The sequence below is a fragment of the Curcuma longa genome, chromosome 6 (assembly GCF_044706935.1).
Source record: "Curcuma longa cultivar G26 ecotype Majalengka, Jawa Barat chromosome 6, ITB_CL_G26_1.1, whole genome shotgun sequence".
Taxonomy (NCBI): domain Eukaryota; kingdom Viridiplantae; phylum Streptophyta; class Magnoliopsida; order Zingiberales; family Zingiberaceae; genus Curcuma; species Curcuma longa.
Window position 1 is genome coordinate 7,106,803 of NC_133866.1, and position 14,746 is coordinate 7,121,548.

A 14,746-nucleotide genomic window follows, 5' to 3' on the forward strand; every position below is an offset into this window, starting at 1 on the left:
ATTCAAGATTTAATATATGTGTTTAGAGATAATAATATCAAATTGTATGATTATGTTATTCTATGAGATGTACTTTGAATAAATGACGGGCCCTATGATTAAAACAAAAATGCGCTAGTTTGATTTTTCACTCTTTAAAAATCTACCGATATAATTAAAATTAATTACATCTCGTCTAATAGGAAATTATGGATGCGAGAATGCGATCTCTTGCGGTTACGCGAATCGGATGATTGGTGCCCAAATCTAAGTGGACCCGGATAGCGATGGCCTTGACGAGTGAATGCGAGGTAAAGTGATAGCGGTGGCCTCGACGAGTGAATGCGAGGTAAAGCATGATGACAGCAACGGATGGTGGGGCTGATCGCATCGCCTGTCTCCGCCTCGGCGCCTCCCCTCGCAGATCGCTTCTCTTCCATCCTCCTCCGACCACGATCGCCGTCGATCTCGATTCTGGTGCCTGTCCCGCGTTGAGGAGAAGAACAGGAGTCGAGGCGGACAGAGGAGATGGTAGGGCCAGGCCGCCCAGTCTTCGTGCTCTTCGGATCCTCGATTGTCCAGTACAGCTTCAGTAACGGCGGGTGGGGGGCAATCCTAGCCGACGTCTATGCCCGCAAGGTACTCGATCAGTGCTCCTAATGATCTAGTTTTCCATCTCGCAGTTTCGTTGATGCAAACGTTGGAAGGTATCGTTTTGCAACTTGATTTTAGAGGTTGAGGCAGCTCAGACACTGTCTGTTGGAATCAACACTGGAGAAATAGCAACACTAAGTAGGTTGGAGTCATACTCCGCCGCCTCAAAACACGGGACAGAAAACCTTGTTTCTCTGATGGAGTAAATAAAACAAACGCCTTAGGAACCATGGTTCGTCGGAACACGGGAACGCCCAACGCCGTTCCAAAGTTCCGGCATATAACGTGGTTTGCTTTGAAACGCCATTCTTCAACGTTATAACAGCCGGAACCGAATGGTCGGAACGGAACAGCCATCTTGATTGATTGATCAAGAAGCTTTGGATTCCAATTTTTTACCATCTGACTTTGCTTTTCATTCATCGGACGGCTTGATTAATTGATTAAGAAGCCTTGGATTCCATTTTTTACAATCTGACTTTTCTTTTCATTCAATGGATCTTGATTAATTGATAAGAAGCTTTGGATTCCATTTTTTACAAACTTTGCTTTGATTAAGAATTGTTTATTTTTATGTGCTTCATTCTCATTATCATGATTTTTATCATTATCGTTAGGTCAAAATTATTATTTATTGTTTATTTATATTTTTAGAATGACACCAAACCCTGATATTGATTGGCAATTTGTTCAAATAGTGGGGGATAATCGTAAAACAATACGATGCAAATTTTGTGGAAAAGTTATAACCGAAGGAATTACGAGATTAAAACAACATATTGCATATGTTACTGGAAATGTCGAAACATGTGACAAAGCTCCTAAGGAAATATTATCAATGTTAAAAAACATCTTCAAGACTCTGAGGCAAGTAAAAGTTCAATGCAAAGAAAAAAATAAATAGCCTTAGATTCAATTACACAAAATATATGTGTATCAGAAAGTGGTAGTAGTGGTGGAGATGACATCGAAGATATAAAAAATTGAGATTTACAAAAAGCCATTAAAAAAAGTCGTAAAACAAGAGTCATTGAAGAGGAGATGCATAATCGCTATGGTCAAGGTAAAATATATAAATAATATTTTAAATTTGTGTGTATATATCTTATCAATTTAATGTACTTAACTACTCTAAATTTTATAATTGTAAGATTTTCTAGTTCTTTTTCTGGCTTAGATCCTGGTTTGAAAAAGGGGACGTCTTGAAGCTTTAGTGCAAGAGAGGATTCTCAATTACCATCAAAATGAATTGACTCTTTTATGTTTCCCATGAAATATAAGAGTCTAAAAACTAGTTTGGTACTGAAAAAGTAAAAGATGTTAATAAGACAATATCAAAATGGTTCATATATAATATTATTCCATTTAATGCAACAGATAATGGTCCATACTATCAATTACACCATTGCTGAGGTTGGAACAGAAATATAAGGTCCCATAGGACCTCAAATTGGTGGTGTTTATTTACAGGAGGGCAATATCAAAATGCTTTTGTTGGGTTGCAAGGGTGCAAACATAGTCTCACATCTAAAACACATGGGAAAGATCATGGGTTTAAAAAGGATGAAAAGTATCTCCATTGGTGTGAGACCTTTTGGGTAGAGCCCAAGAGCAAAACCATGAGGGCTTAGGCCCAAAGTGGATAATATCATGCCATTGTGGAGATACGGACATCTTTTTGGACCCAACAAGTGGTATCAGAACGAGGTCGCTCTTCACCGGACTAACCGCCGGAAGAGCCATGATCTAGATCTAACCATGTGGGACCCCTCGGGAAAAAACAAAGGAAGTAAGGGAGGCTCGGACCATGAGGGACATGGCAGCCGGACCATGAGGGACATGGCAGCCGGACCATGAGGACATGGCAGCCGGACCATGAGAAATGGCAGCCGGACAATGAGAAATGGTAGGGGAGCTTCCAGTGGTCCTTTGTTTGAGGGGGGATTGTTGGGTTGCAAGGGTGCAAACATAGTCCCACATCTAAAACACATGGGAAAGATCATGGGTTTAAAAAGGATAAAAAGTATCTCCATTGGGGTGAGGCCTTTTGGGTAGAGCCCAAGAGCAAAACGATGAGGGCTTAGGCCCAAAGTGGACAATATCATGCCATTGTGGAGATACGGACATCCTTTTGGACCCAACAGCTTCATATATAATGTTATTCCATTTAATGCAGTAGATAGTGGTCCATACTATCAATTCATAATAAACACCATTGTTGAGGTTGGAATAGAAATAAAAGGTCCCACAAGACGTCAAATTGGTGGTGTTTATTTACAAGAGGAGGTGGATGAAATAAATGGATATTTGAGCACTTTAAAATCAAAATGGTCAAGTATGGATGCACAATAATGTGCGATGGTTGGAGTACGCACAACAAACATCCAATCATAAATTTTATGATATATTATGACCTCAACATGGTATTTTATAGTTCCATTGATTGCACCAACAAAGGAAAAATAGCTGATTTTATTTTATCTTTGTCAAATAAAATTGTTGACGAAATCGGGGAGGAAAATATTGTGCATGTGGTCACAGACAGCGAAGGTGCAGATAAGGGCGTTGGTGCCAAAGAAAGGCAACATTTGTTTTAGTCTCCTTGTGCAGCACATTGTATCGATCTCATGCTAGAAGATATTGGCAAGATGACAAAAGTACAAAAAGTGTATTGAAACAGCCAAGCAAATAACGAGCTTCATATATAATAGCGATAAAATTGTGAATTTGATGAAAACATTTACAAATGACCGTGAATTATTGAGATCAGGAATAACCATATTTGTGATAAAACTTATTTCAATTGAAAGTATTGTTCGACATTCTTCAGATTTAAAAAGAATCTGCACTTCTGATCATTGGGAAGCATACAATAACACAAGCAAAAGAAGGAAAGAAGCAAAAAAAAATTGCAAGCATTATAATGGATGGAAGATTTTGGAAGAGGGCTCGTGATATTTGTGCTGCAATTGAACCATTACTAAATGTTTCGAAATTAGTTGACCAAAATCAAAAACTAACAATGTCAATTATTTATAAGCAATGGATAGAGCGAAAATGGCAATAAAAGATAATATCGGAGATTGACAATCATATTGGTATATTATTGATAATCGATGGTACAATCAATTACACCAACATCTACATGTTGCAGGTAATCGTAAAATTTATTTGTTTAAATTGTAGAATACAAAATATGCCATCAAAATCATTTACAAATTCCTCATTTCTAATTTCTTATTATCTTATTGATATTTCAACTTATTTCCTAAACTCATTACTTCAATATTCTGAAACTTGTGTTTATAATCATGAAGTTAAACGAGGATTAAATGTTGTAATTAAGAGATTAGAGCTAGACTTAAACACATAAGCTTTAGCCGTCAGTGAGGTATTTTTTTATGTTCTTATATTTTTTTCCAAACATAAACAATAATTATTTATTTTTTCTTATAATTTTCAGATTAAATTATTCACAGATCAGATAGGTGAATTTGGATCTCCACTAGCAAAAATGATAGTTAAAAAAAGTCTCTTGGGTTTTTAATTTAAATTTTACAAATATTTATAATTAAAAAATATATACGATATTGATTTTTTTGTATCAGTTGAATGGTGGAGCAATTATGGTAAAGATGCCCCCACACCTTTAGAAAATTGTAATAAAAGTTCTAAGTCATCTCTTATACACACAAAGCTTCTTAATCGCTTGGCTATCAAAAAGTTACACAAATTAATTTATGTTCACTACAATATACGGCTTAGGGTACGAAACATGATGCGCAAAAAAGAAGATGATGAATTTTACAACCCGATAGATCTCAATCACGTTTTTCATGACGATGACATCTTAAATGAATGGACGAGAGATAATGAACGATCAATTTTAGAAGATAATGATTTGACATGGTTAGATCAAACACTTTAAGTATCAGATGCTGAAAAACACAACATAACTATAAGCATTCAAAGTCATTCAAGAAAGAAGAATAATATAGAAAAATCGACACAAGTGAAAGGAAAAGAAGTTTTATCAAAAGATGATAGTAAAGATAGTGATGGCAGTGACGATAATGACCATAGTGATGATTCAAATGATGGAAGTAATCAACAAAGTCATGGTGAACATCATGTTCATCAAAGTCATCAAGATGATCAACATGACATGGGTATGACATGGGCACAAGGTCATGAAAATTATTATGTAACACAAGATACTAATCATGAGTATCAGTCGGAGATGGAGAAACAACGCCACTTTTTGGCAAATTTATCAAAATCTCTTGATGCCAATGATAAAGAACATTCAATTGGATCTTCACGACAATATACAAGTGTTGAAGAACATATGAAATATTTGATTTTGAGAGGGAACCAATGAATTCCAGTAAGAGATGATTATGGATCAAGAAGTTATAATTAAGAGTCTCAAGATATTGGGCATGGTCCAATTGGATATCAATCAGGTGGATATGAATACTCTAGTAGCAATCAACCCAGATACGATTCATCTAATAGATCATCTAATTATTCACCATCCTATACAAGTGGAATTAGACATCATGAATTTGAGGGTTATTTTGATAATGCACAGAATATAATTCCTAATTATTCGACATCTCTTAGGAGCAATATTGGATATCATGGTCGTGATCGTGAATCGTCGAGGGCTATTGGCAGTTCTATTGGGTATAAAGATTTTGGATATTACAATTGTCATGATGAAACGTTATTACAAAGTCAATCATCTAATTCTGAACATCTTTCATCAACTCAATCAAATGAATATCCATATGAATAATTTAATGCTAATGTATATCAACGCTCATATGTTGGAGATCAATTTAATTAGCATGATACTCAAGGAGAATATAATAAAAATTTGGTTCTCCCCGTCACTCTTCGTGGTATTAGCTCTGATAAAGTATAATTATCATTGTATTTTTTTCATTATGTTATATTATTGTATGATAATTATGTATTGATGTATTGATTTTTATGACTTCATGTATTTTATTTTTTTATTACTAGTTCTCTATTTTTATATTTTTTTTTATAAATCCACACCGCGACCGTTCCATGAAATGATATTGCAACTAGAACGGTAGTGTCCACGACGGCCGCCACGACCATTCCAATGAACCATGTTAGGAACCATGCATGCTAGTAACGATGATAGAGATTATGTCTTTTTCTTAACTTCTCGTTCTATTTCAATTGCTCATTATATTGAAGGTTTCATCATCTACTTCCAACTCAAACGGAAAAATTGACCAATATCATCATTAAAGTGTCTCTCATTCATCACTTAGGAGGAGAAACGACCAACATCTAGTAGTCTGAAGTGTTTTTGTTATTGTCCACATTAATGTACTCTTGGTTAAGGAGGCATGGTAGATAAAAATATAACCGGTCTAAGGCGTACCTAGTCTTACGATAATGTTAAGATAGAATAACTTATTTAGATATAGATAGAATTAGCCATTTTAAGAATTTTATATTGAGTCTATAATTATATGTAATTAGTGTTTATCAAATATGAAGGAGAGCTTTGAGACAACGGTAAAGTTGTTGTCATGTGACCTTCAGGTCACAGGTTCAAGATGTCAAAACAGTCTCTTGTAATGCAAGGTAAGGTTGTGTACGATAAACCCAAAGTGGTCCGACCCTTCTCCAATCTACTGTTTATCAAATACATTACAATGCAATATTTTATTTTAGTGCCTAGAATGAAAAACCTTTAAAAATATATATAGAATAGTGCATCTAGGAGTATGCTCAAGTCTCTTTTGTTTTTCTTAGGTCATGACTAATCGTGCATTTTCAATATGGATTATGTGGTGCACCGTTGGAAAAGTGTATGAGAAAATGGATAAAATGAGCTCCAATGTGAATGGGAGCTTAGTCCCATATTGCGAGTTTTGGGCAACATGACTGGTATATATTGTATCACATTTGTAGATGTTGTGAATATATATAGATGAGAGGTTCTCTCTTACCTGTGCGCCCGTAGGGGGTGCAAATCCAAGGTTTGGATTCACTAAACTACTTGTGTGTGAGCTCAAGCTGCACACATCGAATGTCAAACTGGTCGAGACAAAAATTATCTAAGCAGCCCACCCAATATTACAGGATAGACGGCTGAGGCAGTAAATGGTTGAGTAATGACTATTAATCAATAGTTAATGACCGCCAAAGTGGAAACAAATCTGTTTTAGGGAAATTGTGTCCGACGTGGGCCCTTAGGGATGTCAACTAGGTTGTACTACTTGCGACTTAGTTCAACACTACATGCTTGTTTTCCCAACTTGAGCCATACTCGACTTGTGTCATAGCTAGTTTCGGGCTGGGCAACACCTACACGACTTGACCTACCTATTTCCCCATTCCCTAGTGGTCAAAAATAGTTAAGTGATAAGGGAATTTTGGTCAAGTGGCCACAAAATTATCATATTTGTATTGAATATTTACTTTCTTAGCCAATAATATTAACTAAGAATATAAAATAGTCACTAGAGTAAAAATTTTCTTGAACCCATAGCGTTCAAAAAGAAAATGGATATTCTTCTGTAAACTAGATGGAGACTTTGCTCGTGCTGGTTGGCATCCTAATGTTGAATGAGTAGGGAAAAAAATAAGGGCAAAAATCAAAAGGACATCCCTTATTTTTAAATCATCAAATGGGTGCCCTTATTTGATAAGTATCAAAGGGGCACCTTATCACCTTTAATATACCTATTATACTCTTTATTATGATTTATTGAAAAGTGAATAATTCTAGTGACAGTTCACTTTAGTAATTTGAATAAAAAAAGTTATTTTCATTTCTCATGCAATTCTAGACCTACTACAGGTGAATATTCAAACCTTAATTGAGCAAAGGTATATTGCAGTTTACATATGAAATTCTCAATCTAACGAAATAATTCCAATCAAATTGTTCACTTTTGCTAATTTGGCTCTGAACCTCCATCTCTCCCTCTGCAGAATAGTTACTGGCAATACTAGCTGTAGACTACTTGAGGTTAGTAGCTACTAAGGTTGTAGAAACTCTAGTATATGGCCTGAATGCATTGCATTCTGATTAAACTTAAAAAGTTATGCCAGGATTCACTTTCAACTTGAGATTCTATGTATAGTTAACCTATGGAGATTAGCTCATGGATCCTTAGAGGATTTGCACATACATATACTTCTTCTTTATCTCAAATACAAGTCATCATGATCAGTAACAAGGTTTGGGAGGGAAAAGCTGCACTTGACCTTTTAGTTAGGAATAATCTTGTTTGCCTTTATGGGATGGCTTCTCTTGATTTTTTTCAAGGATCTTGCTTGCATCCTGAAAATAAAACAAGTACTTGCACACTTTCAATTCAGCAATTAAACTCAACTAGTTTCAGGAATACTTGGGTTGCAGCTTCTTCAATATTTGCTATATTCCTAAGTTGTTTCTCACTGTTTTGTATTTCTGTTGACGAACTCCCACCTCAATGCATGTGAATTTCACATGGATGAGTAGATTCATTCATTGGTAACCATTCAGTATGATCTCTGTATATTTTGCTTTGTGATGTTAGTGAGAGGTGATTCTCCAAATATTAACTTGGCAAAAACCTCCTTAACAAGAGAGAGAAAAAATATCTGGCAACAAGGTAAAAAATCATGGATCTTGGAGGTAGTAATCAAATAGACAAATAGCATACGTTGAGAATAATAGCATAATTCCTTGAAATCCCTTTTCTATCAATCTTAGTTATGTTAGGAATTTTAATTTTTTTAATCATTTTATTAGTGGATTTATTGTGTTCAACTTGAATTACCCTGTTTCATTCAGACAAGATAGACTTTGCAAATCAATGTCTCAGATTCTTTTGGTTTTTTCAGCATAATCAATGTCTTGATACTCTTTTTTTTCTTTATCTAATTCAGGCTGATATTTTGCTGCGTGGATATCTTGGTTGGAATTCAAGACGTGCTGTTCAAGTAGTTGAAGAAGTTTTTCCAAAGGTATGATGTTTTGTTCCTTCTGTTTGTAATGATGTTGACTTGGCTGAGTGATAGTTTAGGCAGTTTCAAAAGCATAATCATCAATTTATATCGTAGAGCACTGGTCTTACTTCATGCTATGTTCCACATTATTTTTTTGTTATTCAATGGGCGAGTTTTCATGTAATTATGCTTCTATATATGATATTGAAGAACAAGGGAATTCTTGTTCAAAATGCTACTTGTCTGCATTCATTCTATTGCATCCAGTAAATCTATAGATCATCCACATATCAGAACTGTTTATTGTTATTTGTACGCTTTATTCTAGCTTTTGATGGGCAATGAACACCACAATCCATGTCTAGCATCTGAAGAGATTGTGGTTGTAAGCTTTCCAATCTTATAGAACAGCAAGAATCATAGAGTTTGCCAACTTTGATATTTCTGTTAGCTGATCTTTACTGTGGTTAAAGAACATATCAGAGAAGAAAACTTTTACAAGATTGAATATTTAGCTTCCTTAGCCAAAAATTGTTTGGGATTGATGGTTGGTAGCTTTCCAATATTATAGAACAACAAGAACAATAGAGTTTGCCAACTTTGATAATTTCTCTTAGCTGAACTTTACTGTGATTAAAGAACATAGTAGAGAAGAAAACTTTTACAAGATTGAATATTTAGCTTCCTTCACTTGGTCTAACACTGTTTGTTTTTCTCTGACCTTAAAGACGACACTTTCACAGTTTTAAATGATGCATCCATTTATTCTGAATGGTTGGCATAATCTCCAGGCTCTATGTGAAGGCTTTCCAAAGATTCAAAATACTTGCTTCTGTTGTTGGAGAACCTGTCAGCATTCTTTGTTTAATTTTTATCAGTGGCATTGCAACAACCACAAACTAACACACTTTTCTTGTGTTTTAGGATGCAGCTGTGCAACCTTCTTTAGTTATAGTTTATTTTGGTGGCAATGACTCAATGGACCCGCATCCATCTGGCCTAGGTCCTCATGTGCCTCTCCCAGAATATGTCGAGAACATGAGAAAGATAGCAACACATCTTAAGGTGATCATACAAGGCATAGATGACCCTATTCTAACAGGCTCTTGTATGAGCTAACACTCATTTTATATTTAGAGCTTATCCGAAAAGACACGCATTATCTTCCTTACTTCTCCACCAGTGAATGAAGAAATGTTTCGTGGCTCGCGAATTGGGTATCATATTGAATACACATTTCAAGTTATTTTGTGATTTTTTTTAACAACTTTTCTGTCATGTGCAGTCCTTTATTGAGTCAATCAGTCCGGACGAATGAGTTGATTTGGATGTACTCTGAAGCTTGTATAAAACTGTGTAAGGAGATGGACATAAAGTTTATCGACATGTTCAATGCGATACAAAAGAGGGATGACTGGGAAACTGCCTGTTTTACGTGAGTCTCCATGCTGTTTTTCTTGTTCCAAAGGCAAATTATTTATGACTGATACATAAGAGCTCCATTGCAGTGATGGTATTCACTTGTCCTCCAAAGGAAGCAAGATAGTGGTAGCAGAGATAATTAAGGTCTTAAAAACTGCTGATTGGGAGCCTTCTTTGTACTGGAATTCCATGCCGACCGAGTTCTCGGAGGATTCGCCTTATGATGTTATTGCTTCTGATGGAGTAAAAACAATCAACATTTCCAACTTGACTACCCACAGAGAAATCCAATGGGACTAGGCCTGGAACCCTACCAATAAATAAGGTTATTTCTAAATGTGTTCAGTATGAAACATCCAACTGACAGATAATTTCGTAGAATTAAACTTGGTGCCTGAACTACACCTTGGATTGTTATATTCATCAGAATTTTATGTGTCCTTTGGCAATTGTTGATTTCATAGCAGGATATTTGCTAATGAAAGGAACCAGTATTCATGATGGTGTTTGATCACGAGGCAAAGGAACTTAATGCAGACTTTGCCTGTAAATCGACAAGAATTGAAACACATGAAGGAAAATTTCATAGTGAGGGATGATCTTGAGGTGTACTGGTTGGTTGGTGGATGGAGAAGTCCAGAAATTCCTCAATAGATCTCTTGCTCGGGGAGTTGTAGTCTCTGAAGCTATTCTGTGATTTTTATCAATGGAAGCAGGAGAGAATATCAGGAATAGGTAATGACTGAACAAATGGAGAGGGGCAGTGAAAGATAGAATGCCTTGGTGTTGATGAAGGCCAATATTGAGATCGTGGTTTGTTTTTTTTTATTTGTTTCCGGGGCATAGTTGAAAGATAATTGTTGAGTGGATAAAGGTCAGCTATTCTGTGATTTTTATCAATGGAAGCAGGAGAGAATATCAGGAATAGGTAATGACTGAACAAATGGAGAGGGGCAGTGAAAGATAGAGCATGCCTTGGTGTTGATGAAGACCAATATCGAGATCACGTTAGTTTTTTTTAGTTGAGTTAGTTATAATGGAGCTTATTTGTCCTTCTCTATCGTGATCAACTGCAGTTTCTCGATTTACCTCTTCACAGATAATCGTGGGACTGACTATATGGGGTCGTTGAGGTGACAGATTTTACTTTTTTAGTAGTTGGTTTTTAAGTAGGTAAAAATTATATTTCAAATTTACCGATGAAGTTTGGACACCTAAATTATTTTTATTTTTTTAAAAATAGATTGATAAATTTGCTAATATAAAACATCCAATTCAATTTTCATCCTTGCCAATTAAAGAGTCAAGATCCACAATTTACCTTCCTAAGACTTTTTCAAGAAATTTAAAATAATAATAATAATAATCAAATAAAGAGGAACTCCTTTATTTCTGAACCAAATAAAAGTCCTTAAAAAGGTATGATGCATCCAGTAAGTCTATTATATACAATTTTATCCTATTTTATAAAAAATTATTTTTGAGATTCAAATTCGTGATATTTAAATCACATAGTAGTAAGTTTATCATTATGTCAACGTCTCCTTCCAATAAAAGTCTCTAATTGTGATAATTCCATATAAATCAAAAAATAATTGAAAATGAATTGAAACAAAATGAATGCAAATGGACGCCATTTTCTTCAAATTTATTTATTGAATATTCAGCAATAATCGAGGTAATTGTTAAACAAAAATAATTTTGGAACTTCAAACTTATCCATCTAGAAAACATCATTCCAATTCCGTTAATTTATTCTGAATATTTATTTTTAATATTATTTTTGTCTAATTTATTTGTCATTAGATTAATCATTTTCCGCCTAATAGAATCCAAAATCCTTCCTTAATAATTAAGATAATTAAGCTCGTGTGAATGTCTGCTTTATATTATTTTTAAAATTGCAAACAAAAAAAAGTGTAATAGCCACCAAATGTATTGTCTATTTGTTATTTTCTACGAATAGTAATATTATTATATTCCTTTAACAGAAATACATTAGAGTTGAAATAACTTGTTTTGCTCTAGACTTAAAAATAATAAATTAAATTAAATTCATATTTAAACTTCTTAACTTTCTAAAAAATATTTACAGGGCAATTTAGTAACGCTAGCTATAAATAAATTTGGCAAAACAATATCCTTGTGATTTTTAGGAAGGATTTAGGATTTAATGATAACAATTTTTTTAATTAAAAATATTTGTGTAGTTTATTTCAAGATATTAATTGCACTTAGTTATCCACTAGGCCACTACTAGTTATTTCAAGATTTTTTTTTTAAAAAAAGATAATGTGGAGTACTTTCGTAATTAATCAAATATTCATAGATCCATTTCTAACTGCGGAATAAAGATAATTTTAGAATAATGATTGCAGAGCGATATGTCATTTGTATTTTTTGATTTATTTTGATGATTGATAAAAAAAATTTATAGGATTGAATCAATCACCTCCAAATTTAATTGGTTCAAAAAATTAGATATATAAATTATAAAAAAATAATGAGATAATATAAATGTACATAAACATACTAAACTTCAATATCAATAGGAACTGCCAAGAATATAAATGGTAAAAAAAAACTCTCCGAATTTCTATTATCTATAATAAGATCATTTTTATGTTAAAAAAATATTACAAAATAATTTATCTTATTTTTATTAAAAACTTGTATCCATAACCATAGAAATTTTGACTAAAGCTTCTAGAAGTTTTGACTAGAACTTCTATAACATTGAAAATGTTCAAACAATTAAAATTATTTCAAATAACTTTAGTTTTGGCTAAAGCTTCTAGAATTAAAAATATTTTAATTTAGAAAAAATTACTTCAATATTATTATAGTAATTTTCATTAAGATTATTTTATATTGTAGTAATTTTGATTATTAAAATAAGAGTATTTTTTTAATGAAAAAATAGAACAGAATGCTTTTTTAATGGTAACTAAAATAAGGGGTTTTTTTGAAATTTTCCAATATAAATTGCCAAACTTTAATTATTTCATTAAATAATCCAAAATAATGGACCGAGAAGGACCAGGAGTCCGAATTAGACATTTTTCCAGGGGTGGTTCTGCATATTTTTGCCAAATTGATTCAAATGCGCGTGTAGAAATGTAAATAAAATATATTTTGAGTAAATATTAAAAGCTAAGGATTTGGCGTCGGTTGCTTTCGCTGCACGCTGATTCGTCGTTTCGTTTCTTCCTGTCTTCGTCTTTGACCCGCTTGTTCAAAAGAGCAGCCATATGATGACCGAGGTTAATAATATAATTCAAAATAACAAAATTGCTTTAAATTTTATATATATATATAGCATTTTAATTTGGATAAAAATTAAAAGGATAATTTTATCCAAATCATTAAAGAGATATCCCATTTTATTTTATTTTATCAAAAATGACACTTCACCGTAAAATATACAATTATTTTCCTATATTATTCTTATTATTATCTTGTTCATATTAATCAGGTGTGTTATAGCAACTGCTACTTTGTAATTGTTATAACTAATTGTCATACAATTATAGCTATTACAATTGAGATATCATACCGTTATAACAATTATAATTTGATAATTACTACACAATTATAGTAATTACATTTTCATAAATCTTTAAAAAAAAATAAAATTGTTCAATTTTTGAAAAGATTTTAAATAATATTTTTTAGTCTAAAATCTAACCATTATAGGTTCTAGCTCGTAGTCAATTGTAGGTCTCTAAACGAGATTTGATTTGATATATTATATATTTTAAAGTTATGACCTCTCTAAATTTTTTATTCGTCTGTGACGCTCTCTCCTCTATTTAAATTTTACCTACGTTGTAGCACCTATAATTTCATAGTTATTACAATACAGATTCAACTTATTTACATAACATTCACATTATAATAATTATAAAATCGTACATGCTATAAATATATAGCAACTATAATTTTATAACTACTATAATATGTCCTCGGTTTAATATATGTATTAAAAGTGAACAATATATTAAAAAAATATTTATATCATTTCACATAGATTGGAGTACCATAAGTATTTCCGGAGCATAATTGAGTTGATTATGACGGAACAGACTAATTGAAGTGGGCAAGGATTGAGTTTCGATAAAGTTAAGGCGTCCTTCTCTGTTGTAGCCAACTACAACTTCTTGATTTATCTTCTTATAAATAGTCATGAGATCGATCGTTAAGATGATAAATTTTATTTTTATATTGAAGAGTACCCTAAGCTCTTTTAATTTTTACCTTTTTAATTTTAGTGGGAATATGCACGCATGAATTTTTATGATTAGCTACGGACCCTAAACATAAAATAATTCAATCATAGAAAGCGCCCGCCGACGACCGCTCGGAGACTGACTCCACCATCAACTTTGAAATGGACGGCCCCATCCTCACGCTCCAAACATCTCATCCCATCGCAGCCGTTCGTTTCGAACCATCGCATCACGGACACTTCGGAAGTGGAAGTCATCTTCTACGTACCACTACGGTTTAATAAGTTTTTACAAACTACCCCTTTTAAGTTTTAGTATTATTATTATTATTAAGTAACTTCAAATATTTGTTAAAAGAAATCTAACGTATTATCTACAATTACCACATAAATTACTCATTCATTAATTAAAAAGTTATATTTTGAAATTAAATATAAATGATTAAATAAATTAAATAGATGGAAGAGAATTTT

General features: G+C 33.2%; 1 protein-coding gene and 1 pseudogene across 1 annotated transcript; both read left to right on the forward strand.

The window, feature by feature from the left end:
* The first annotated feature begins 361 nt into the window (after positions 1-361).
* Positions 362-10,461, forward strand: LOC141830891 (GDSL esterase/lipase WDL1-like). Its single transcript, XM_074718338.1, has 6 exons — positions 362-618; positions 8,563-8,640; positions 9,547-9,687; positions 9,760-9,839; positions 9,908-10,057; positions 10,131-10,461. The coding sequence occupies exons 1-6, from the start codon at positions 508-510 to the stop codon at positions 10,342-10,344; spliced, it is 774 nt and encodes a 257-aa protein (XP_074574439.1). The 5' UTR covers positions 362-507; the 3' UTR covers positions 10,345-10,461.
* Positions 1,289-5,547, forward strand: LOC141830586 (uncharacterized; annotated as a pseudogene).
* Positions 10,462-14,746: the final 4,285 nt, after the last annotated feature.